The sequence below is a fragment of the Zeus faber genome, assembly GCF_960531495.2.
Source record: "Zeus faber genome assembly, chromosome: 11".
NCBI classification, from domain to species: Eukaryota; Metazoa; Chordata; class Actinopteri; order Zeiformes; family Zeidae; genus Zeus; species Zeus faber.
In genome coordinates this window covers 23,237,238-23,261,477 of record NC_137205.1, presented here as the reverse complement: position 1 = coordinate 23,261,477, position 24,240 = coordinate 23,237,238, and the positions used below count along the sequence as shown (strand labels likewise).

At 43.6% G+C, this 24,240-nt stretch overlaps 3 protein-coding genes across 5 annotated transcripts; 2 read left to right on the top strand and 1 right to left on the bottom strand.

Moving 5' to 3' along the window:
• Positions 1-887: 887 nt before the first annotated feature.
• nupr1b (nuclear protein 1b) lies at positions 888-2,484 on the bottom strand. Its single transcript, XM_080010188.1, has 3 exons — positions 2,248-2,484; positions 1,723-1,861; positions 888-1,280 (listed from the first exon to the last, which is right to left on the bottom strand). The coding sequence occupies exons 1-2, from the start codon at positions 2,342-2,344 to the stop codon at positions 1,734-1,736; spliced, it is 225 nt and encodes a 74-aa protein (XP_079866314.1). The 5' UTR covers positions 2,345-2,484; the 3' UTR covers positions 888-1,280; positions 1,723-1,733.
• On the top strand, positions 1,868-9,873 carry sgf29 (SAGA complex associated factor 29). Its single transcript, XM_080010187.1, has 11 exons — positions 1,868-2,021; positions 5,062-5,212; positions 5,477-5,550; positions 5,648-5,723; positions 6,123-6,195; positions 6,349-6,413; positions 6,669-6,798; positions 7,288-7,434; positions 7,779-7,814; positions 8,342-8,504; positions 9,058-9,873. The coding sequence occupies exons 3-11, from the start codon at positions 5,485-5,487 to the stop codon at positions 9,172-9,174; spliced, it is 873 nt and encodes a 290-aa protein (XP_079866313.1). The 5' UTR covers positions 1,868-2,021; positions 5,062-5,212; positions 5,477-5,484; the 3' UTR covers positions 9,175-9,873.
• A 2,128-nt stretch (positions 9,874-12,001) lies between these two features.
• Positions 12,002-20,139, top strand: nfatc2ip (nuclear factor of activated T cells 2 interacting protein). Of its 3 annotated transcripts, none has more exons than XM_080009287.1 (11): positions 12,002-12,060; positions 12,993-13,097; positions 13,669-13,729; positions 13,933-14,050; positions 15,100-15,183; positions 16,139-16,339; positions 16,599-16,716; positions 17,043-17,187; positions 17,343-17,461; positions 18,371-18,555; positions 19,507-20,139. In XM_080009287.1, exons 2-10 carry the CDS (start codon positions 12,993-12,995, stop codon positions 18,530-18,532), a joined length of 1,113 nt encoding a protein of 370 aa, XP_079865413.1. In that variant the 5' UTR covers positions 12,002-12,060; the 3' UTR covers positions 18,533-18,555; positions 19,507-20,139. The 3 variants fall into 3 exon arrangements, with proteins under 3 accessions (XP_079865413.1, XP_079865412.1, XP_079865414.1); XM_080009286.1 differs by having other exon boundaries at positions 12,008-12,209; XM_080009288.1 differs by having other exon boundaries at positions 12,008-12,209; positions 18,371-18,566.
• The last annotated feature ends 4,101 nt before the right edge of the window (positions 20,140-24,240 follow it).

Genomic DNA, 24,240 nt, shown 5'->3' with positions numbered 1-24,240 from the left:
TTTGTGTGTGTTTCATTTTCAATTCCAGGGGTGTCTGAAGTGCTCCTGCAAAGGGGCTGGCTCCAAGACGTTAGAGGGATCTCACATATGGGATCCTATCAGTTCTAATTGTGAGCCAGACAGTTTACTTTATCATTTATTAATAGGTGTATAATACATGACAGGCCAGGATGGATGGATGGTACCCTGGTTCTCCAGTGAGACGGTTTATGGATCACCCCTAATTGCCTGTTGCTCTCGCGGGGGAATAGTTTCATGAGGAGCTCCATCCGCCATTTGGCCTTAGTGGTAGATGCCCAGTCCCAGAGAAAGGGACGTCTGCCTGTCTTTTCCATTAAGGCCCATTTCATTTTTTAGTCATGTTTTTTTTCAATTAGACATTGGTTTGACAGGCCCGACAAAGAGTCTGGTAGAATTCCCCCAATTATTTTGCAGGTTCATGTCCCGCTGTTATACCGTTTGAAAAGAAAGGTTAGTACTTCCATTTCAGTTCTGTACACACAGCCTGGCTGATTGGTTCAGACGGAGCAATGAAATTAGAAAAGGCAGCTCAGACAAAATTAAAAAAAAAAAAAAAAAAAGACGCAAAATATAAAATGTATTCTGAAAAACAAAGACGCATTAATCTGAGTTAAAGCTTATATTATAGAAGGCATTATGCACCGGAGACTGTTTTAACTGAGATGAACTCAGTGATCGCGCCAGTGAATCCCCTAATGGTCACATTACTTCCCACCATGGATGAGTTTACTTCCAAGCTTTGGAAGTTGGACAGTTGTTGCCACCAAGCGGCGGTTATAGGAAACACACCGCTCACCCGAGGCCACAGTTTTCTCCATGCCAAGAGAGGGAGTGCTTAGATCAGTAAGAAAGACTCAGACTGGGAATTTGTCAGTAAAAAAAACCAACATTTATTTCAAACAATTAAAAAAATTGCTTTAAAACAAACAAAAAAAAAAAAACGTGGTCATAAAAAACATGGTGAAGATGCACAACTGCCATTACTGGCGCTGCGCCACACTTCAGCGTGGTCGACAAGCCCTCAGACACGGAGAGACGCCATCAAAACACGAGGGGGCCTTCTGCTCAGCCACAACACGGGCTGCTGCCGCCAGCGCCTCCCGCTCTCTAAAAAGCAGGGAGACCAGCGTCGGGGCTGCAGCGCCGCATGGCCCCGGTGTGGGATAGCGATCAGATCCGTCGCGCCTGCCTTCCGTCCGTCTCCGTTCTGTTGCCACGGTGGCCAAGGTCGGTTGCCGGGTTTAGCCGTCCGAGTTGCCCTGCGTTCGCAGAAGGGGAGGTCAACAATCAGAGGCGGGCTCTGTCCGGTTTGCACTCTTAAAACTATAGAGTGATACGTCCTTGTCTTCCCCCCCTATAACAACAACAACAACAGTAATAATAATAATAATAATACAATCAGGACAGCTGTATACAGCTTTTGTTGATTTTTACCAAAGGTAACAAACTTTTTTTTTACATATTTACATTTATTCAAACAAAATTGCCATGAGGAATATAAGATCACTTAAATGAATGTGGTTAACGTGGGATAAGTTACATTAAAAAAATTTTTAAAAAAAAAAGACATATCCCCATAATAAACGCACTGTATTAATCCCGTGGGCCGCACCAGAGCAAATGTAACGCCCGTTCTGATTGGTTGGCGCAAAGCCCGTTTCCGGTTCCGATTTCTGAACGGTGGCCCTGATTGGCTCCTACCTCAGTCCCCCTCACTCTTTGGCTTTCTTCTCGGAGTTCTGCAGCTTCTCCACTATCTTGCGTTCGTGTCCCCCGGGGTTCGGCCGGTTGGTGTTTTCGCTCGACTCCTTCTTGGTCCGGCCCTTGCGAGCGGCGCCACCTGGGGGCGAGACGTTCAAAAAACAGACACTTGAACGTAAACAAAAAAAAAAACAACAGCAGTCAACTTGGAACGCGAGCGAACCGCGGTTGGAGCGGACAAGACAGGCCACCCCGGCAGGAAAAGAGCGGTGTTACAGCAGCACACATCGAAACAATGGGTAACGATACTGAATGACTAAGAATATTTTAAACATGAATAAATAAAATAGAAAAAAATATGCAATAAACCAAAAACAACAACAACAACAACAACAACAACAACAACAACAATACAGCAAAACAATGATGGCGGCTCACATTCCCAATGACACAAAACACAAACAAACAACGGACGGACGGCGAGGTAAAGACGACGGTATTCTCACTCCACTCCACGTGTCTTACCCGTGTATTTGTCGGATAGGTTATAATACTCATATTCGTCGTAATACTGGTCTTCGAAGTGGGTCGGCTCCATTTTTTTCACGTCCACGAAACTCATGGCTGAAGATGGCGACTTTCCTTCCGAAAACAACAAGCTGTTTTCTGAAATGTTAAAGGTTCCGAAGAACAAAACAACAACAACAACAACAACAACGTCAACGTTCCTCCGTTGAACTTGACCGCAGTCCGTGTTTGGGAGCCGGACCCCGCATGGCTTTATAGCGCTCCGTCGCTCCGCCCCCGCCTCAGTGTCCCCTTTCAAGCAGAGTTGCATCAGTTTTTCGGTTAAAGTTTAATCTCGACTCCGCGTCCAACCGCCCAGCCGTGTCATCCACAAAGGCCGACCGGTTTGAGGTCAAAACGGCGGATATTTTCGTTTTCCTCGGCGTTATTCATTAGCCACCGTGGGTTCCGTCTTCCTCGATTAGGGTGGTGGTCTGGAGTCGGGACAGCGTCTGCGATCTGTTCGTTTAAAGTGGTTATCCGTGAGATTATTTTGTTTAAAAAGAAAAACCCTCATATTCAGGTCATTTTAGACGCCACTTTTTAAGAGACAGCGATGCCATTCGATGCAATTGTGCTAAGCATGTGCTCCTCTATAAGCTGTTTTCATTGTTTGGTGGCGGGGTCCGCCATTCCCCTTCAGGAATGCACTGAAACCACCCAACCAACCTTTTATGAGTGCAACTGTCATACTGTACAAAATGATATTCTACAAATGTCTCGTCCATGGTGATGCATTGGAATATATTTCATTTAATAGTCATCTCCTGGTGACAAATGGGTACGGGCTTGGATATAACTTTTTCCCAAATCAAATTGTTGAACTTCAAGCGAGAGCTGTTTTTGGGACCGAATTGATTCTCGCTGTCCCACAGAGTCCCATACTTTACAATAACCATTCTCACTCTTGGCTCTCTGGGGTTTTCGCTTTCAGAAACAGATAAGATTTCGATCATATTGCACCGATGAACCTCATTAACACCTGTAGTACATAGCTCACCCCTCTCATGTTCAGGACCCTGAACTCATTCTCTGGCCCACCTTTGCACATGAACTGGAGTGTGTGTGTGTGTGTGTGTGTGTGTGTGTGTGTGTGTGTGTGTGTGTGTCAACAGTACACGTGATACTGCCTCTCAGGCAACACATGAATTCAGTTGATTCGCATTATATGAGTATTTAATCAAAATTCTCTTTAAATCAAACTTTGGATCTTTTTTTTTTTTTTAGTTATGGCTCAAAATGTTAACAAATATAACATTGTTAGTGATCTCTAAGGTTGTAACATAGCTCACATATTTGTCATATAGATGAGTCACAGTGCCCACGATGCATCATTTATGAATATACTGATGAACCATCATGCGTGAGTCGTCGTAATTTGGCATTTTGTCACTTGTTGACATTGTTTGTTTCTAAAACTCCATGGCAGTTATGCTTCTGGATTCATCCCCCCCCCCCACACTGTTACACACACTCTGAAGAATATGATCCTTTATGTAAGATTATAAAACATTTAAACATGAACAACTATAAGTTGCCCCGGTGGTTGTGACAGAACCCATTGTAACAGTGAAGTTGATAATAAATACATACGTAATTTAACATCGGAACAAAGTGAATTCTGTTTATGTCTAGAATGTTCCATAAAGGGTTCCCTGCCAAGCGTAGAAAGCGCTTGTTTTTCCTTTCTCTGACTCACTGCCCATCATAAAACCCATAAATACGGTGCCTTCGTCCAAGGCTGCAGGAAAAACAGTCTGAGTAGGAGGAGTTTCACCGTTGCCTCCTCTTGCATTTCTATCTGCTGTTTTCGTGTTCTCCTTGGCCTACTTCACTGGTTCACTGGGAACGTTTTCCCTCCCCTTTCAGTGTGTTGTCGTGCAGGCGTTCGGTTTCCACCTCCGCCCTCAATCTTTATTTGTTCTCTTGGTGTGCTTTCTTCCCTGGCCCTGCCTCTCACTCCCACTCTGTTGGAGCGGACCTCACCATCACATGAGCTTTCTGCAGCACTGTAAATATTTATTCAAATGTGAGCTGGCCTGTCCAAGTTTCCTTCCCTGTGCATGCACGCGCACGCACTCACTCACGCGCACACACACACACACACACACACACACACGCATGCACGCACACACACACACACGCACACCCACGCAGTCTCACATGTACACACACAGCACATTGGCAGACATACTGTAGCACTACAGAGTACAAGCTGCACTGGGAGCAGATAAGCTATCTTTATGACCTTAATTTCTGTTTGTGTGCACTGTTTAATATTAAATCTGACTTTCTGCACACGTGGCGGCAGTCAGCCAGTGAAACAGCTGTCTATAATTCTTTTTTTTTTTTTTTTGCCTTTCTTTTGCTTTAAGTTCTGACTTTTACTTGATATCTTTGACTATCCAATTATTTATTCCTTGACATTTGGTCATATTTAAGCAACACAAGGTCTCTCAGTCCACTTGAATATTGGCATAATGACCATTTTATATGCTGACCCATTTTCTACTTATAGCCAAGTAGTTAAATGGGATATTAACATTTGAAAGTTGTAAGTTGTTCACTGTGAAGTACTCTACCAGAAAGAAAAAACAATCATGTGTTTAATCTGCTGAATGGAATGGTTGCGGTTGCATTACTTATTAACTAATGTTCATTAAGTGTAGTTAACCTTGTTAACAACATCCCACCTTTGAATGTACAGTTACCCACTTCAAAACGATGCACATTTATGTTAAGACATTAATGAGCAACTATCTGACACAACAGGAACAACAAAGCTCCTAGAGATGTCGTTTGGCGACTGAATGCCTGGTTGTGATTGTGTCCCTCTCGCCGATCCGTACAGCGCTCCCTGCTCACCATCTTACGGGCACAGAAGGTAGCCTGAGCTAGCCTGCGGCGAGTCAAAACAGACACGGTAGGTTAGTTCGACTGTAGAGAATACGTTTCAAGCTCAAGATGTTTTTAAAAAAAAATATATATTATTGAGAGCCAAGTGGCTTGTGCAAAACAAGTAAACGCACTTCTTTTAATGAGCACGCTAGAGCTAGCTAGAAAGCGAGCTAGTGCTAAAGCTAAATAATAGTGAAGCGACCACAGCATCGTTTGTTGTGAAACGTAAACATTGTTGGCTCGGGTCCACAATGTGTCGTTTCAATATGCAAACAAACTTTTAACTCAGTTACAGACATGTCAGCGGACACCAAGATAGCTGAGTTGCTGACAGAGCTCCATCAACTTATTAAACAGACTCAGGTGAGTTTGAAGTGAGTGTGTGTAATGTCTACTGTTTCGGGTGTTTAGAGGGACCACCAACCCCAAACATGTCACATAATTCTCTTGGCTCTTTCAGGAGGAGAGGTCACGCAGTGAGCACAATCTGCTCAACATCCAGAAAACACATGAAAGAATGCAGACAGAAAACAAGAGTGAGTGGCTGCATCTTCCACCTGCAGGATGAGGGGAGCAAAAGCTTTAGTCTGACCCCCCCGCCCGCTCCTTTGTTTATTTCTATTTAAATGCGGATGTCCAACATCTGGTGTTGGTAATGGTGCACACGATTGTATTGAATAGTATAGATGCACCGATAAGTACATTTTTTATCGTCTTTCAGTGCATCATATGCATTGAATAATGAAGTTTTAATTTAATATGAAGAGAACATCATCAGACTAAAATCTTATGACATGAGGTATGACATTTTTAAAGGAGTTTTATTTGAAAGAAACATATCAAATTTAACATTACCATATACTGTAGTTCCATGTGATGAAACTCAGTGATGATTTATTTTTACACTGCCCAACGGTTCTTTCTTCCCCTTCCAGCCTCTCCGTACTACCGGACAAAGCTGAGAGGCTTGTACACCACAGCCAAGGCCGATGCGGAGGCAGAATGCAGGTGAGCCATCGCACAATGTAAGCAACTGAGAGAGTGCACACTGCAGAATTCATTGTCATATTATATATATATATATATATATATATTATTATCATATCATCATATTATCCTTCAGCATATCATCAGTATTTTCATGCTTCTGTTCTTTCACAGCATCCTCCGTCATGCGCTCGACAAAATCGCAGAGATCAAGTCGTTATTGGAGGAGAGGCGAATAGGTGCGTGGATGTTTAAGTGTATAATAATACTACTTCAAGTTTTCAAAATGTTTAGTACTCAGAATTGGTAAATGCTAGTTGTTCTGCTGTTATCTTCATGATCAAATTGGGCTCAGAAAGGCAAAATAAATTCAATTTCAATATTTTAATCACACTTACGTTGTCACAGTAGCTGTAAATTCACTCTGAATTAATCTGATTTGAAGGGTCATTTGTAAAATATGTTCATGTTTGTATTTTGTTCCTGTTCCCCAGCTGCTAAGATGGCGGGTGTTTACAGCGACAGTGAGCCTCCCAGGAAAACGATGAGGCGAGGCGTACTCATGACCCTCCTCCAACAATCGGCCATGACGCTCCCGCTTTGGATTGGCAAACCAGGTGACAGGTAGCTGTCGATCAAAGACTCTCGGAGGTTACGAGAAAAAGCACCAGATTGACTACCCCAGTGGGAAGGGGAGAAATGACAGAACATGAAACTTAAAATAGATAATATCAGGGTTTCAATTTTGGACATTTTATCATCACACCCATTTCTCCAAATCAGATGGAAATCAATTCTGTTTTCATTTAATTTCATTATTCTTCCTTTAAATTAATTACACTGAAATTATAATGACGGCTTCTGATGACGGAACGCCCACAGCTTCTCAAACAGAGAGCATGTGATGATATTGTCGCACACCGATTCTCACTGAATGCGCAATTCCATTCAAATCCTCCTGTTATCACTGATCACCAACTTAATCAGTCTATTTTTCCATTAGTTCAGGTCAGGGTGTTGAAGAATCTAAAAAGCAGAAATTTAGCCAAGTAAAAATATGCAAACATAAAACTGGGATACATTATTAAGTGAAGGGATTTGTCCGACCTCCAGCCCTCCCCCGCTGTGCGGAGCGACGCCGGCCAGCAGCGACTACGTGGCCAAGCAGGGCGACAAGGTGGCGGCGCGGGTCAAGGCCGTGGACGGAGATGAGCAGTGGATCCTGGCAGAAGTGGTCAGCTACAGCCACTCCACCAACAAGTACGATGGGCCGTGTTGCTGAAAGTGAACCATTTCATTGATTCATCAGTTAAGGCTATACCTTCATATTTAAGTTTAGAAAGTTTTCAGGAGAAGACGTTTGCGAGTTATTGCATTGGTAAAATTGTTAGGGTTTGAAAGACGGGCATTGCCCTGCCAGATTTAGTCCTCAGAACGTGTTTTCATATTGACAAAGTCTGTTACGTTCAGTTGATATGTTGACATTCTTAATCATTCTGTAATCAATTACAGATCACATTCAAATTGCGGATCATGGTAAAGAAATTTGGTGTCAAAGGGTCTGACAAGAGACTAAATGCTTTTCTTTTTCTTCTCCTCCTCAGGTATGAAGTGGATGATATTGACGAAGAGGGCAAAGAGTGAGTCCTCCCGAATATTGTTGCTAACTTTTAAAGGGCTAGTTAATAAATTGTCATATGGATTATGAGATGAGGTCATCATATCATGGTACACAACTGTTGTGATCCAAATCAATGAGTTCAAGGGGACATCACTTTTCACAGCACTTTAAAAAGGTCACAGTTTCTACACCGTAGGAATTTCAGAAGCAAACGGTCTCTAGGTGCAGTACTCAGCCCGTGTACCGGTCTAATATGCTTCAGCCTCTGTTGAGATCAACATCCATCCCTGCATGCACAAGTCCTCCTCAAAGCATTCAGGGAATTTGTGAAGGTTTCCGTTATGACTTTGGCTGTCGGGACTATTTTGATTTAAAAAAAAAAAAAAATCTCAAGGTGAGGGCTGCAGTTTTTTTTGCATTACTCCTTAGCAAACACACATCATGACAATTGATTGACGTTAACATGCCGTCAACTCTTGAAGTAGTAGTGGTAGTACCATGTTTACGGAAATGTATTGGGTTGAAATATTTCGTGTGTGTGTGCAGGAGACACACACTGAGCAGGAGGCGGGTCATCCCCCTTCCTCAGTGGAAGGCCAACCCAGAGACCGACCCTGAGGCTCTGTTCAGCAAAGATCAGCTGGTGCTGGCTCTCTATCCTCAGACCACCTGCTTCTACCGAGCGCTCATCCACACACCGCCGCACCGGGTCAGTAGCCAACCGGCACCTGCCAACTAGCGCACTCAACTGCAGTGTGTTATACTAAGTTGAAGATGTAGCCACACCCTGATGGCTACCTAGATTGTTCTCGAAAACAGATGATCATCATCATCGTCACCATTTATATGCTGCTCACGGTAAAAATGTCTGCCTGACAGTCAAAGGGGAATATAACCATATGCTTTCCAAAACATAGGTAGTTGTGAGTGCAATCACCTGCATAGTATGACAATGCTCAGGAGATTTGTATGGGAATTTTGGTAAAAATAAACAGATTCAGCGTGCCAATTTGTCCGGCTCAGCACGTCGAGTCCATTAAGACACTGACTTCGCAGATTAGTCAGTAATCACACCCTGGATATGATTTGGAGGGAGAACAAGAATCTTGAAAGCAAAAGGGATGAGACAGAGATGATAACTTGCCACATTCCACCTGGTCAGGCTCGCAACCGGCCTCTTGCTACAAATAAAGTCATCTCATGATAACAACCAAGTGAACCATGTCACTCTCCAGCTTGCCAACTGCTGCTTGTGTGTTTAGCCACAGGATGATTACTCGGTCCTGTTCGAGGACACGTCCTACGCAGACGGGTACTCCCCTCCGCTCAACGTAGCCCAGCGCTACGTGGTGGCCTGTAAGGAGAACAAGAAGAAGTGATCTGAGAAGAAAGAAACGGATAAGAACAAGGACGCAATGAGGAAAGTCTGGAGGAGTCATCATCCAACACAACACTAACTTCTATCTCACAGAACAGATAACTGGGCTGGGTGATAATTTGATGAGATCGTTTATACTCGTTGTAATTATCATTCCACTATAAAATATTTTGTAGTGTCAATGAATGATCTTGAGAACATGTGACCTGAAATTTGTGGTCTGATGAATACATGGGAGAAGTTAAAAAGCAGTGTTTTGTTATTGAAACAATACCTTTTTATAGTTATTACATATGCCATCATATGCTTCAATGTTATAAACCTCAGTTGGGTTTTTTAAGATGTGATTCTGAATATATTTGCAGATGTTCTAGCTGATTATATCGATTTTTCATATCGCCCATCTCTATGAAGTAACAATCAGACATTGGTCCTCAAAACCTCTGTCTTCATGGTTTCCACCATGTGGAGATTCTTCTCAAACTTAAAGCCATTGCCGTGAACGTGTAACTGCACCCACTCATGTGATGGTTATTATCAGCGCATTTTCATGCATCTTCGATATCGATGTTTTATTTGTCTCGTCATTTAAACACCGACCCGTGCGACTTCACACTGTTTGATATTTCTATTGTTTTTGTGTTGTTTGCATGTAAAAAGGCAAATTGTGAAGAGTTTGTAATAATAAAAAACATTGTTTTGTAATTATTTTGAAGTCTCTGGTGAGATTTTATGCTGCTCAAGCACACAGAACACGTTGTTTGCAGTTCCATACCTCCCCCCGGTTCCGTCTCTTTGGCCCCCGAGCAGAATTCTGCTGGGGGCCCTCTGAATCATTTGCCAAAGTTGATTTTAATGATTCATTTATAATTCAAATGTTGATCTTTTTATTTCTCATGGCATTTGTTAAACCATGGATGTGTCAAGTCCGTTATGACTAATCTCATCTTCTATATTTGTGTACTTGAACCTCAGAATCAATATATTTTTTCGTAAAGTTCTTTCATCAGCTTGCATCACCCACGTGAAGGTCGAAAATTCAGATAGTTGTCACAAAAAGCTATATATTTTTTTTTTGCGGGTGGAAAAATAACAAAAAGATTAATAATATAGATCAATATTGTTGATGTTTTCCCATTTCCCCTCAAAGAACAACAAAAGAAAGCTGTAGGCACCATTTATGTTTATTGTTGGTATGTCATTATTTTGTTTAGATATATTTTGCAGTATTTTATTTTTTTCATTTTTCTCAGTTTTGTTTTTTTCCCACCGCTCTGACCCAACTTTGTTTTGTTTTGGTAAATGTTTTGAGAGAAGGAGAGTGCGCAAACAATGCGATCTGATGATGAAGCTAGAGGGGACTGGGGAAATACTAAAAAGAAAGATAGGAAGAGAGGATAGGAACAATTTGTGACAGGAGAGAGTGGAAAAGGAAAACCGGAGTGAGGAGGTAAAATGATAAAAACAAGGAGAAGTGAGGAGAGACAGGGTGAGGAGCACAAGGTAGTATTCAAACTCAAAGAGTGTCAATCACGTTTCAAATCATTCAACCCCAATTGAATTGACCAAGGCTTTGGAAGTAGGGATGGGAGAAATCCTCCATGCTAAAATGCTGTCAGATGCACAAATTGCTTGTGTTCTGTAGATCCACAGCTCAGCCAAAGGCCAAAGCCATTGAACTTAAGGTGATTCGGGTAAAAAAGGAGTGGAAGCATTTGTCCCAGGGAGATAACCCGGGGTGAAAGGAGTGATCTATGGGCTCTCTCTGAAATGATCAATGGAATATTTAGTCAAAGACATAGAAGGGGTCAAAGTTTGTGAGGCTGTTCGATTTAAAAACATCAAGAGACGGAATTAAGCAAGAGCCAATGACAGTGTTGTCATCATTCCAAGAAGAGGTTTTGCCCGAGAGAGTTACATTTGGATATTTGATATTATATATAACATTTGACGATGATATTTTAAGTGCAGCCGTACAGGAGACCTCCTCTGAGATGTCATAAACGTCAGCGATCTGGGCACATAGCAGCGGCCTGCAATTTCTGAGGTTTCATCGATTGCAGTGGAATGCCCGGAGCCTGATTGCGAATGGTCAAGAATGCTGATGTGTGTTGTTTTTTTTTGTCTTTTACCACCCGGGCTTGGAAAGGGCGCGGGCTTTGGACTTCTTGGGGAAGTGATGGAGAAGGGAGGTGAAGACGCGCTCATCCGTTCCCTCCCCCGCGCCCTGTCGTGGCATGTCAGACAGGCAGAGGGTCAGGCGTACGGACGTGTACAGAGTTAGGGGCCTAACTTTTTAAAAACTGCCCATTTTAATTATCTATTTGAACTTTGATTTATTTATTTTAGATATACAACTCTGACCTGGATGCAAGTGTTTACTTGAGTTTATTTTGTTTGAATAGTAAAAGCCCCCCCCCCCGTGCTTACGACGGCCCAATTGTTGCAATACATCTTCCACCCACTAGCTGCAGCAGTGAGCGTCTTGCGAGAGCAGCGCGAACAATGCGTGCGGCGAAGAAGAAGCCATCCCGGCTGACGCTTTGAATGCGGAAGTTATCTCTTCCGACGCTTGTTGTTTTGTTGTTGTTGTTTTTTTTGCCGTTTTACGCACAGCTGACCTGTGGCGCCATCGCAGCGGAAGAAGGAGGAGAGCGGGGAGCGTCGCGGGGATAGAGGTGGGCCGGCCTCCATAAACAGTCTTTTCTGAATTAGTTTCTCCCAAAGCCTGCCGCTCCACGCTCCGGCCAGCAGGGGGAGGGGGCGTGTAGGCGCACGGAAGCTGATTCGGATTCAAACCGACGCAGCAGCAGCAGCAGAAGAAGAAGGAGGAGGAGGCGGAGGCACAAGCGCGCTTTCCCGATGAAAGTTGCTTCCTCTCCTTTCCGTGAGGTTATTTAATTTATCTCGCATCAGTTATCCATTTACCCATTGATCCGTCGGGCTCCCGTGTTTTTGATTTTTATTTTAAATAAGATGAGATATTAAGTTAAATTTGCGTCCGACTAATTGGACCGTCTGGGCTCCCAACCGGAGGTAAACGCAGGATGATTATGATACGCGTGTAATGCAGACTTTGTGTGATCGTTCGTAGTTTAAATCTCCATTTCTTCATGGGGTTGACTCGGGTCAAAGTTTAGAAGTGTATACACGCCTACGCTTAGGATATTCAAACTTCACAACTCCACCCATAACATGTTACCAGACATTTATTTTCGCAAGTCAGATAGGCTCTCTACTTTGTTTACATCAGAAGCCATTTCTAATGGCCAGCTTTAATTCACTTTCTCTGAGTTCCAGTGGGTCAAAATTTTACATACACCATCTTGTATCTGCTTATGAATTCCAAAATATCAACCTAAAGGATCCACCTCAAGTGTATTGAACTATGAGGTTCTAATCTTTGTAATGGTCAACAATGTTGTCGCAAAGGTTTTGTATTCGAATTTTGTTTGTCCAAATTTGCCCCATTGTATTTATGAACTGACAATGTATTAATGTCACTAAAAGGCTTAAAATGTTATCAGTAAATGTTGTACGAGGCTATCAAATTGTTTCCCCCTTTAGATAATTTAAAAGAACAATATTGGACTGGAACTCTACTAATTTTATAGTTAAATTTTCTAAGTATCATTGCTCTAGGCCACGCAATTGTGTTCTTCAATGTTTTTGCTGCATCAGTTGACATCTTTTGGCATTTTTTCCTTCATTAGTGTGCAAGTTCTTTTACGTTTTCCGGAATGATACCAGTGAAACAAACACATTTTATTGTCCGTTTGTCAGTAACATTAATTGGCAGTATTTGAACCTGCCCCCTAGATGTCGGACAGTGACGGTGACCTGGAGGTTGTGAACCCTCCGCCCAAACGCCGTCGCATCATCGATCCATCAGCCTTTGCTGCAGTGCCTATCTACTCCAACAAGGTAAGGCCCAATGGTTACATCAAAAGAAAAAACTCAACTCAACATGTAGAAAATAGAAAAAAAGTAGTTTGAAACTATTTAAACGATTTAACTATTATCCTACTATCCTGGTTTGTGTTTTGTTCTGTATTCATAATGTTCAAATGTTCCACCGGGAACTCAGTCTTCCCTTTCACCGCCAAAGACACTCACAATAATTATAAAACCTAAACTGCCATTTTTCTGGGAATGGTGCATAAGTGAAGTCTCCCTGCCTTTCACCTGTAGTATCTGAGATAGGTTCCGGCCCTCCAAAATCCTAAGCAAGAATAATCAGGTGATAAAGATGGTTACCAACAAGTGAACCGAGGCAGTCATTATTCATATTCATTTTCTTAGTGTCTTTTCTACACTCCTCATACTGCTGAGGTGATACCCAACTACCAGCCGTCGTTACCACATAAAATGGCTACTGAATAGTTATATGCATTTTGGTCATTATGTAAAAATAAGTATTATGTCATTAATTCGGTCAAACCATTATCTCACTAATCTAAATGGACATCATATCTAAGTATGCTGCTATCTTTAGGTGAATGCCTGTCTACAGTTGAAGCCAACAGCTGCAGCACTAGCCAAAAATGGTGCCGCACGTGAGTCCTTCAAGGTTACTTTTTTTTTCCAGCAATTGAATTAAGTATGAAAAGGAAGTGTAAATAAATATTTTTTTTTACAATGTAGAAATACATCTGTGTTGTGTACCTTTTTGTCAGTAGGGCTGAGCATGAAGTTTGGATACCTAAGTAGCTAAACACTTGTCAGAGCCAAAAATCTTCTTGTTTCTGTGATTGTCAAGGTGACCACGCGCACACCGGCAGATGGGGTGATTCCTCTCTCTCCCCAGAGACATGCGGCCTCTTCACAGACTCTGAAGAAGAGGAGAACGAGACGGCAGAAAGAAGCGACGAAAAAGTGTGAGTTGGAAGCTCGGGGTAACATCTCGCACTAGAGAGGAGGTCAAGCCTTGTGTGTGAATCAAGGGTGCAGTCAAGTCACAATACATCTGCAAATATACATGACACACCAACAAGGTTTCTTGAATCATTCAGGGCTCAACACTAACTTTTATAAGTGGTTGTCAGGCTGCCATTAGATTTTGTTTGCTGAAACTGAAAATATGGTTGCCATTTTAAATCACCTTATATTTTGAGTAATTAAGTTTCTGCATCTGCATCTTTCCATTTAAAAGTAGCTCTCCACCAGATGAGGTCTGAGCCATGGTCATTATTAATGCTGTGTGTCTACAAAGATAAGAACTGGTTATTGTATTGTAACCACTTCATCATTTCTTATTATTTTTGAAGCCTATTTGTGTTTGGCTATTTGACAACTGAAAGGTTAGCCACATAAAGCTACCTCTCAATCCCACTGAAAGCACAGTCTGTGCGACTCATGTGTCGTCTCACTGAAGAAAACTCTGGAACACAGCCTGGGTTTGAAAGGAAACCGATAGCCCCGTTCCCACTTGCACTGAAAGCCGTAAATCTACTGGCAATGTTCCTTATTGGCGTCACGTTGAAGGGGGATCCGGTCCCGATGTTCCCTATAAGTCGTTCCGTAAACCCCCCCCCCCCTCGACCCAGTATCATTTTCGAGAAAATGCCAGTACGGCTGTGAATGGAAGCGTAAAAAAGCACAGAAGCACAAATAGTGGGTTTTTATGAATATTTATTTCCTGCAAATATTTTAAAAGTTATTTGTCGGGAAAGGGAAAAACAAAACAAAATTGGGGGGAAAGAGTGAACCGTGGCGCTCTTGTGGAGACGTCTGTGCGGAGACAGGTCTTTGTGTTCTTAAATTGTATTCTCTTTCGTCTTAAAATGCCACTCAGACCCTAGACGTGTCTCTTACAGTTGGGGTGCGGTGCGACTGTGCGCCGATATCAGGCACAAGCGCTTCATTGCAATAATCCATTCATCATTCAATTAAAATCCGTTCATAACTTTTCTCTATCTGGTTTTAGGGAAACCATCCGGTCGCCCTCTCCGCCTCTGCCCCTTGGAAGTCCTGCTGCCAGAGTGTCCAGGCGGGCTAGAAGGAAGATTCAGTAAGTAGGGAGTTGAGCTACAGCTGGGTGATTGTTCAGTTTTATCATGTAGTGTGTGTGGGGGAAGCAGGGCTGAGACATTTGGGCTGAGGCCTTGACCGGTGTGCTGCCGTCATCCAAGCACATTGTAGCCATAGACTGTGACACACTGTATGTAATGATGCGAATCAGTGTGTCAGTTGTATTCTGATGTCATACTTTACATTAGGGATGCTAATTTGACAAAAACTGTGTTTTTAGTTGTTTACACTGTTTAGTGTTGTTTCATTTGGGGGAACGGGGACAGACACGGAGGAACTTTTGCCCCATTCCGTTTGGCATTGGGTACAGCCCTAGAAATAATTGAATAATAATCGCACACACGCAAAATAAATCCCCCATATGTTGAATGGACATCCCAGCGACGAGCAGAGCGACTGAAAAGTTCTGTTTCTCCAGAAGTTTTTTTTTAATAATATTTTTTAAACTGTTTGACCGATAGTATTAATTGGTCAAAATTGTTCTTGTTGGTTAACAGTTAAAAGGTTAATTATTTACATCCCCACCTTACATTTCCCTATAGTTACGTTGAACAAAAGTAAAGTAGATCAGCCACCGTTGGATCATTTAACATTTTATATATAAGGGTGTTTTGTGAAATTACATAATCTTCATTTCCTGACTACGTTACAGCTGAAAGATTATGAACTAAAATATTGAAACATCAACCAAACCTCAAGCAAAGCCTCCTTTAAACAACCGGATACGTTTGTTTCGTTTGCTAGTGGGGGAATCCTACACTGGCCCATCTTAAATTCCTTAAATCCAGGACTCCTACTAGGATGTTTAGCACAATGCTTCTTTGAGTAATGAAATTGGTCCCGGGTTGCCATTTTTCCAAACCACTAATAGCTAACTACCTACAAAATCCTACAGAAGGTCTCTCCATCTCTTCTCCGCTCTTTCTGTGTTTCAGTGAGGTCAACATGAAACTCGGGGCCGTGTCCTCGCTCCTCTCCTGTTCACCAAAGTGGGCGCCACAGAGGGGAACCAGGCAAAGCCAGCGCTTGCGCAATAACCAATCAGCATTGAGCAGCAGGAAAAACGACGATGATGATGATGATGATGATGATGACGATGACGATGACGACGTCATCATTGTGAGCCCCGCCACCAGGTGGAGCTTGACAGTGTGTCTACATTATATAGATCTAATGATATTTGAGTAGATATTGTCTGGGATTTTGGATATCGTACTCTGGTGATTTCTTACTTTAGTAGAGTTAATTAATTACTTTTTTTTATTTTTTTAAGGGAATTAAGACCGTCCTATCTGAATTACTGGAAATATTACTCCCTAAATGACCATCTCATTATTGATATTGAGGTATTTGGTGAAAAATACTGTGATATCTGAATATGTCAATATGGCGCAGCCCTATGTCCAGGTCTCTGAGCCCCCTCCCAGTCAGACAGCAAAGCCCCCTGGTGGAAAGGCTGATCCCCCTTAAGTTCCGCTGTCGAACGGACCTTCATAAAGTCCCCGTTCTGTCCGTAAGTACGGCGAGAGTGCTTTTGAAATACGTCGCTCTTTACTTTTTAACACAAGGCCACTGAAAAGAGATGACTCACCGCTTCAAAGATAATGCAGATTTCACGAGTTGTAGATATAGGGATAAAACACCAAACGTCACTCCCAAGTTTCATTTCAGACCAAACTAAGAAGCCGCGACAGAGCAAAAAAAAAAAAAAAAAAAGTATAACAGAGATGACGTTTACCCACTCATGTCAACCAAAAATATTCATATTGATGCCAGAGTCAATTTGACAATTTACGAAAAACAATCCTGACACCGGATGAACTCTGTTTACATTTTCAGTCGGCACCGCTGAGCGAGGCGGTAGAAGTGCTGTCCGTCAAGCTCAAGGTCCCGCCCTCTCACATCCTGCTCCTGAGGCAGGAGATGGAGCTTTCTACCAAGCGGACGGTCAAGGAGCTCGGCCTCGGCATTGCTGACATCATAGGTATGCGGCGGCGCTCCTTTGTTTCCTTTCGAGTGATTTCGCACTCCGAGTTGGATGGAAGCCGCTTTTAGTCCATGTATGTCTGTTATGTATTATTTGGTCCCTAATGTATGTGCCCCCCCCCCCCCCCCCATTCATTGTGTTTCACTGTTCAGATTGTGTTGTCGTTGGAAACGATAAACAGGAAGCGGAGCCGAGCGGCGGCAGCGACGTCATCACCGTGCGATTTCAGGGACAGGAGCGAGGCTCGGCTCAGGAATACTCCCTCCACAGAGTTGGTGCCACACTGCTTCAGACTGCACCACACGGAAACAATCTGATAACAAATACGTTGCTTATTACAATAGTGACATTGCAGGCGAAAAATCAACAGTCGACTATAATATATATTTCGTGTCACGCTCTTATGTGATTGGGGCCCAAAGTCAACAAAACTTTTTTTTTTTGTTTTGTTTTTTTTGCAAAGACAGTTTAACATAAACGTTGATTAAATTTGTATAACATAGTTGTGGTTGCAGTGGACGAATGGAAATTTTCATTAAATCTGGATCAAACTGCTAAATGAATACTACTTAATTCTATAACTGGTGCATGTTGCCTCGACTACATTGATATCACAGCGACCCTGCACTTTTACTTCCTAATGAAAATGTAATGATAAACGGTCTTTCCATATGTGACCACCGCGGCAAAACGGCAAGAGCCGCCGAATAAGCTGAAAAAACCTTTCGAGAAGGAAAATTAGATTTTTCCAGATTCGTGTTCCGTTGTGGGGTTTTAAATTAAATGTTTTTATTTTTTTTTTATCTCAACGCATTTTCAAAACCGAATTTGATTTATAAATAGTAGATAACTGTTAAACCATTGAGTGAAATATTCCCGTCAGATGACAGGCAGATATCATTCCTCCGTATTCCATGTGATGTGAAGTCACAATGTGAAACCGTTTTCATCGAGTTCAACCTTTAAATCTAAACGTGTTTTGTACACACACCTGGATCCATTGTTGTGTAAGCGGCGTAACACGCCAATGAGAGAGGTGACATCACTCCTGTAAACAAGACGCCGAGCCGGGGGGGGGGGTGAAACGGCACCAAAAGCACCTCAAATCTGCGGCGGGGTCACATATGGTCCGTTTATGTTTCTGTCAGTGACTCACTTGCCTTGTCCGTCTGTCCTCTAGGAGGCGTCGCTGGGCTCCATCATCTCCAAGTATTTGGGAAGCATGTCCGCCACAGCCGGCCGTAAAGTGTGCTTTCTTTTTGACGGCTCGAAGATCGAACTCACTCAAACCCCAGCTCAGCTCGAGATGGAGGACGGCGATGTCATTGAAGTTTGGACTTGATGTATAAGGCGGATGAAAGGAAGGTACTTTGAAGGTGCAGCTCTTACCGGTGCACTTCTCCTTGGGCTTGGTTTTTTTTAAAGGCTGGGATATATTTGGCCCAGATATGCCATTGTTTAATTGTGATGATTAACTCGGGATGGGACATGATACATAATTAGATTGGGAAAACCCAAAAGCCAATGTTTCTCCACATGATGGTCCCACCTCTGACACCAGACCACGCCTAGACACTTGGGTGTCAATATGGAGTCAGCTCACAGACTGTTTATCTCCACAGCCAGCTGAGGACCAAGGCCAGAGCTCCGATATGGAGTCAATCTAAGTGGTGGTATTTGGTGTTGGAATTCATAAATAGCATTTTCCTGCGTGCCAAAGATCTCAGGAATCCCTGTGATGGGCAGGCCCTCAATTTCACATCTTTATTTTTTTAATTTAAATTCAGACAAGTAATGACAAACGACGGTTTGGCATTATGCAGAAAACAGATATTTTGCAGGAAATGAGACGGGAAAGTTAAAGGACCGTAGAAATCATCACGTCACCATTTATTTGCTACTCGGAATAAAAAGGTCCGCTTCAGTCAAAGGGAATATAGCCAGAAGCTTTCCAAAACACAGGGAGTTGTGAGTGCATACGCCAGCTCAATGTGACTGTGTTGCTCAGAAGATTTGTGCGGGAATTTTGGTTAAAAGATAACTGCTTTGGCGTGCCGATTTGTCCGGGCCAAGCATGTCGAGCCCATTCAAAAGCTGATTTCGCAGAGTGGTTACTTATCACACCCTGGATATGATACAAGAGGTAACAAAAAAAGAATCTCGAAAGCAAAACGTACAAGACAGAGATGATAACTTGCCGCATTCCACCTGGTCAGGCTCGCAACCGGCCTCTTGCTACAAATAAAGTCATCTCATGATAACAACCAAGTGAACCATGTCACTCTCCAGCTTGCTAACTGCTGCTTGTGTGTTTAGCCACAGGATGATTACTCGGTCCTGTTCGAGGACACGTCCTACGCAGACGGGTACTCCCCTCCGCTCAACGTAGCCCAGCGCTACGTGGTGGCCTGTAAGGAGAACAAGAAGAAGTGATCTGAGAAGAAAGAAACGGATAAGAACAAGGACGCAATGAGGAAAGTCTATCCCACAGAACAGATAACTGGGCTGGGTGATAATTTGATGAGATCGTTTATACTCGTTGTAATTATCATTCCACTATAAAATATTTTGTAGTGTCAATGAATGATCTTGAGAACATGTGACCTGAAATTTATGGTCTGAGAATACATGGGAGAAGTTAAAAAGCAGTGTTTTGTTATTGAAACAATACCTTTTTATAGTTATTACATATGCCATCATATGATTCAATGTTATAAACCTCAGTTGGGTTTTTTTAAGATGTGATTCTGAATATATTTGCAGATGTTATAGCTGCACCGACTCGTGATGGTTATCAGCGCATTTTCATGCATCTTCGATATCGACGTTTTGTCTCGTCATTTAAACATCGACCCGTGCGACTTCACACTGTTTGATATTTCTTGTTTTTGTGTTGTTTGCATGTAAAAAGGCAAATTGTGAAAAGTATGTAATAATAAAAAACATTGTTTTGTAATTATTTTGAAGTCTCCGTGGTGAGATTTTATGCTGCTCAAGCACACAGAACACGTGGTTTGCCGTTCCATACCTCCCCCCGGTTCTGTCTCTCTGGCCCCCGAGCAGAATTCTGCTGGGGGCCCTCCAAACCATTTGCCAAAGTTGTTTTGAATGATTCATTTATAATTTATAATTAAATAACACCAAGGAAGTTGGTGCGGGGTTTGCCAGCCTCGGTCAACGAGTTCTTCAGAGTGCGTGTCTTCCGAAGCTGCTGCTCCACACTCTCGGCGCCCGAAAGCTGATTCCGATTAACAGCGACAGAGAGGGAGACGCTAACAAGCCGGGGCGCCACCTACCTCACCTGCAGAGGGAGCGCTCGAGCAAAAAGCTTCACCTGAGACGGGTTCAAGCAGCAAAAAGAAGTCAGACAAGGCAATAAACCACAAGGAAAGTGACACAGCCAATTATAGAGCGCTTGTTTCGTTTATTTGTTACTCTGCTTTTATTGATGAATACAAAAATGTCACATCAGATCAGATCAGATCAGAAAATGATATTGATCGCTGCCACAATGTCCAATTTTTAGTTGCCGTTTTAGGATTATTTTCTTATTTTAATTTGATGTACATACGCCAGACCTCTTGCCCTTATTTGTAACTTGACTCTTACTTTTTTTTTTATAATCGACTCTTATTATATTAAAAAAAAAAATATATATATATATTTCCTCCTTCTCTTTGCCTTGTTATTTTATCTTTTACGCCCACTACGCAGCTGTTGCCCCAAGAATTTCATTGCACCGAGTGGCATTGTACGCGTGACAAATAAAACGAACTTTGAACTTTAATCAACTGATGAGAACGGATTTTTTCCTTTTGGAGGGTTAAAGACAAGGAAGTTCATTCTTACCCGGAGGGAAATCACAGCAGCACAGAACAAGCAGAAAATAGAAAGTTAAAAAAAAAGCAAAATATGTGACAGCATCCAAGTACGTAACGGGACGTAGACGATTCAACGCTTCGTTCGTTCTAAATTTAAGCAAATAATAATAAAGAGTTATATTAGAAAAAAACAACTTCTATAAAAACCAATACCAATATAAACATAAGCGGTAACGGCGGAAAAGCTGCTCGGTTAATAACCCACAGGCCACATCGGCCCTTCGTACACGTCCAAGGACACGGGAGAAAAGCTAAACCCCGGGGACAAGGATATGGGGGCTCAGGGGGGCCTACATGTGCTGTGGTCTGGGCTCTTCTGCCTCCCCCTTTCCCTCGCATGGCATCCCCTGCATAGGACTTTATGCAGTCCTTGGCCAGGTGGCCCAGTGACCTGCAGTTGTGGCAGGCCAGAGGCTCGGGGCAGTCGTTCACCTAGTGCCCTGAGGCCTGGGAGAACCTGCACCTCCAGGGGCCGCACGCTCCTTCCGTGTGACCGTGGCCCCCGCACCTTCGACAGAACGCGGGCTGCCTGGCGTAGGTCACGTATCCCCTATTCGCCCCAATGCTGAAGAAGGCTGGGGGTTGCGTCCATCTCTCGACACCTGCGGGATCCTCCCTCAGCAGCACCTGGTAGCCACTTGCCGAGCCAAAACCCGTTGGCGTCGTTGATGCCCCGAGGGGCCGTGAGCAGCTCAGCGTACCCGCCGGGAAGCCTGCCACTGCCTGGTCCGTCTTGTATGGGTCATACACATGTACCGTGACCACCATGAAGTACGGTCTGTCTAGGGGATAGCACGTGCGTAAAGCATCAATCCATCAGCGGAACGCAGTTCAGTACAGACACGGCCTCCCACAGCAAGCAGACATTGCGCAACTCTTAATAATACAGTGTGGCTATGTATTTGTCAGTGTGTATCTAACATTTGGATATAGCTGATTGTATAGTTGTTTACATTTTTTTCTTGGTTAAAATAAAAATACATGTGTATATAAAGAAAATAGATCAAATAAAATAAACAAAAATAACCAAGCAGAAAAATATACATTGGCAATAGTACCAAATTAGAAGCATACTATCATCCATTTTATATAATATTCATAACACAGACACAAACGTTGTACTTTGATGCACTCTGCTGGACAAAACTGGAACTGCATTCACAACATTCACTTATTAAGCAGCCCACTCAGTATAAGTGCATAATTTCAAATAACCACAATACAAGAAACATTCATACATCTATAGAAACGTTTACCTGCAATAATGCGGCACACAACACGAAGAATGGTCAATATTCGTTGGGACAAATACAGCCTCCCTACAAAGAGAGCATGGATTGCAACAGGTAGCCAAAACCCACATGTTAACATTAGGTTTCAACACTGTTATAAAAACACAATGCATTCATTATTTTACACCTGACTTGCAACGGAGCCCAGTTAACATGTGCTCAATCAAAATCTACAAACTACACGTGAATATATGTGCTTTCCACAACTTTTATGGCCGATTTATCCAAGACCATTAAATTATGCGACTTACCACAGTAAGCAGACACTGCGCAACTGTGGGTATCCCAGAATTCCATCACGAAATTGACACAAATCAAATTACCCAGTACCACAGGGTGGCACTGCCCACATCTATGTCAGAATTTAACCAACGTATTCAATTCAAGAGATTATTTGTCACATACATACACATATGGCCATACATATATGCAGTGAAATGTCATAACTCCTGTGATCACGCACAATAAGCTCCATAAACTCTTAAATGACCAATGACCTCTTGACACGGTTTCCCACGCAATCCTCCTCAAACACCTATCCAACCTCCTTGGCGTCACTGGAACAGCTCTGTCATGGGTTCACTCATATCTACCAAACAGGAGTCAGTTTGTCAAGATCAATGGCTCCTCCTCCCCCCCGCGCCCCAGTCAACCATGGCGTCCCTCAAGGCTCTGTGCTCGGTCCAACACTCTTCACCGCTCCCCTTTGGCCAGATCACTCGGCACCACGGTCTCAACTTCCACTGCTACGCTGATGACACACAGCTTTATCTCAGCACCTCACCATGCACTCTGCTCGCCCCACAGCCTCTAGTCAACTGCCTCCATGCCATAAAAACCTGGATGAAAACAAACCGACTCCAACTCAACAGCAAAAAGTCAGAGCTCATGGTTGGGGCCCCAAAGCCGCTGCTCCCGAAGGTCGGAGAACTCCGCCTCCTCGTCGGCGGCTGTTCCATCAAAACATCTCCCGGGGTCCGCAACCTGGGCGTCATCCTGGACTCCACCTTCTCCTTTCAGTCACACATCAGATCCATCACCAAGTCCGCCTTCTATCACCTCAAAAACATCTCCCGTCCCCGTCCCTCGCTCTCGGACTCCGTGGCTGAAGCCCTCATCCACGCTTTCATCACCTCCCGGCCGGACTACTGCAACGCCCTGTCCGGGGTTTCCAGCTAAGCCCTGGACAGGCTCCAGTATGTGCAGAACTCAGCTGCCAGGGTTCTCACCCACACCAAGCCCTGGCAGCGCATCACCCCCACCCCCATCACCCCCACCCTCGCCCCTCACCCCGTCTGGGGCGCCGTTGGCACCGCGCTCCGGTGGGTTATCTCCCAAATAGGAGTCTTGCTGTGTGGAGTTTGCATGTTCTCCCCGTGCTCACATGGGGTTTCCTCCACCTAATGTCAGTAAGGACCCCCACCAAAATAATGCACACATCACCATCGTCTGACCAGCGATGGACACCTGGTACCAGGTCCCCGGGCGCGGAGGAAGGACAAGAGGCCTCATTTCACCGGCCGCCGCCCAAAGAGCATGTGCTTGTGTGTGTGTGTGTATATGCATCTGTTGTAGTGTGGCCTGGCTCCCGGTCAAGATCCGCATCTCCTACAAACGCCTCCTCCTCACATGCCCCATTTCCCCTTCACGCACTCGCCCCCCAATGCCCGTCCGACCTCCTCCATCAGCACACTCCAACCCGGAACTTGCGGTCCTCAAACATGGGTCTGCTGTCCGTCCCCCGTACCACATTACGAACTTTCGGGGACAGAGCTTTCAGCGTGGCAGCCCCCACCGTCCGGAACTCTCTCCCTCCCGTAATTCGAAACGCCCCGACCCTGGACACTTCCAAAACAACCCTCAAGACCCACCTTTTC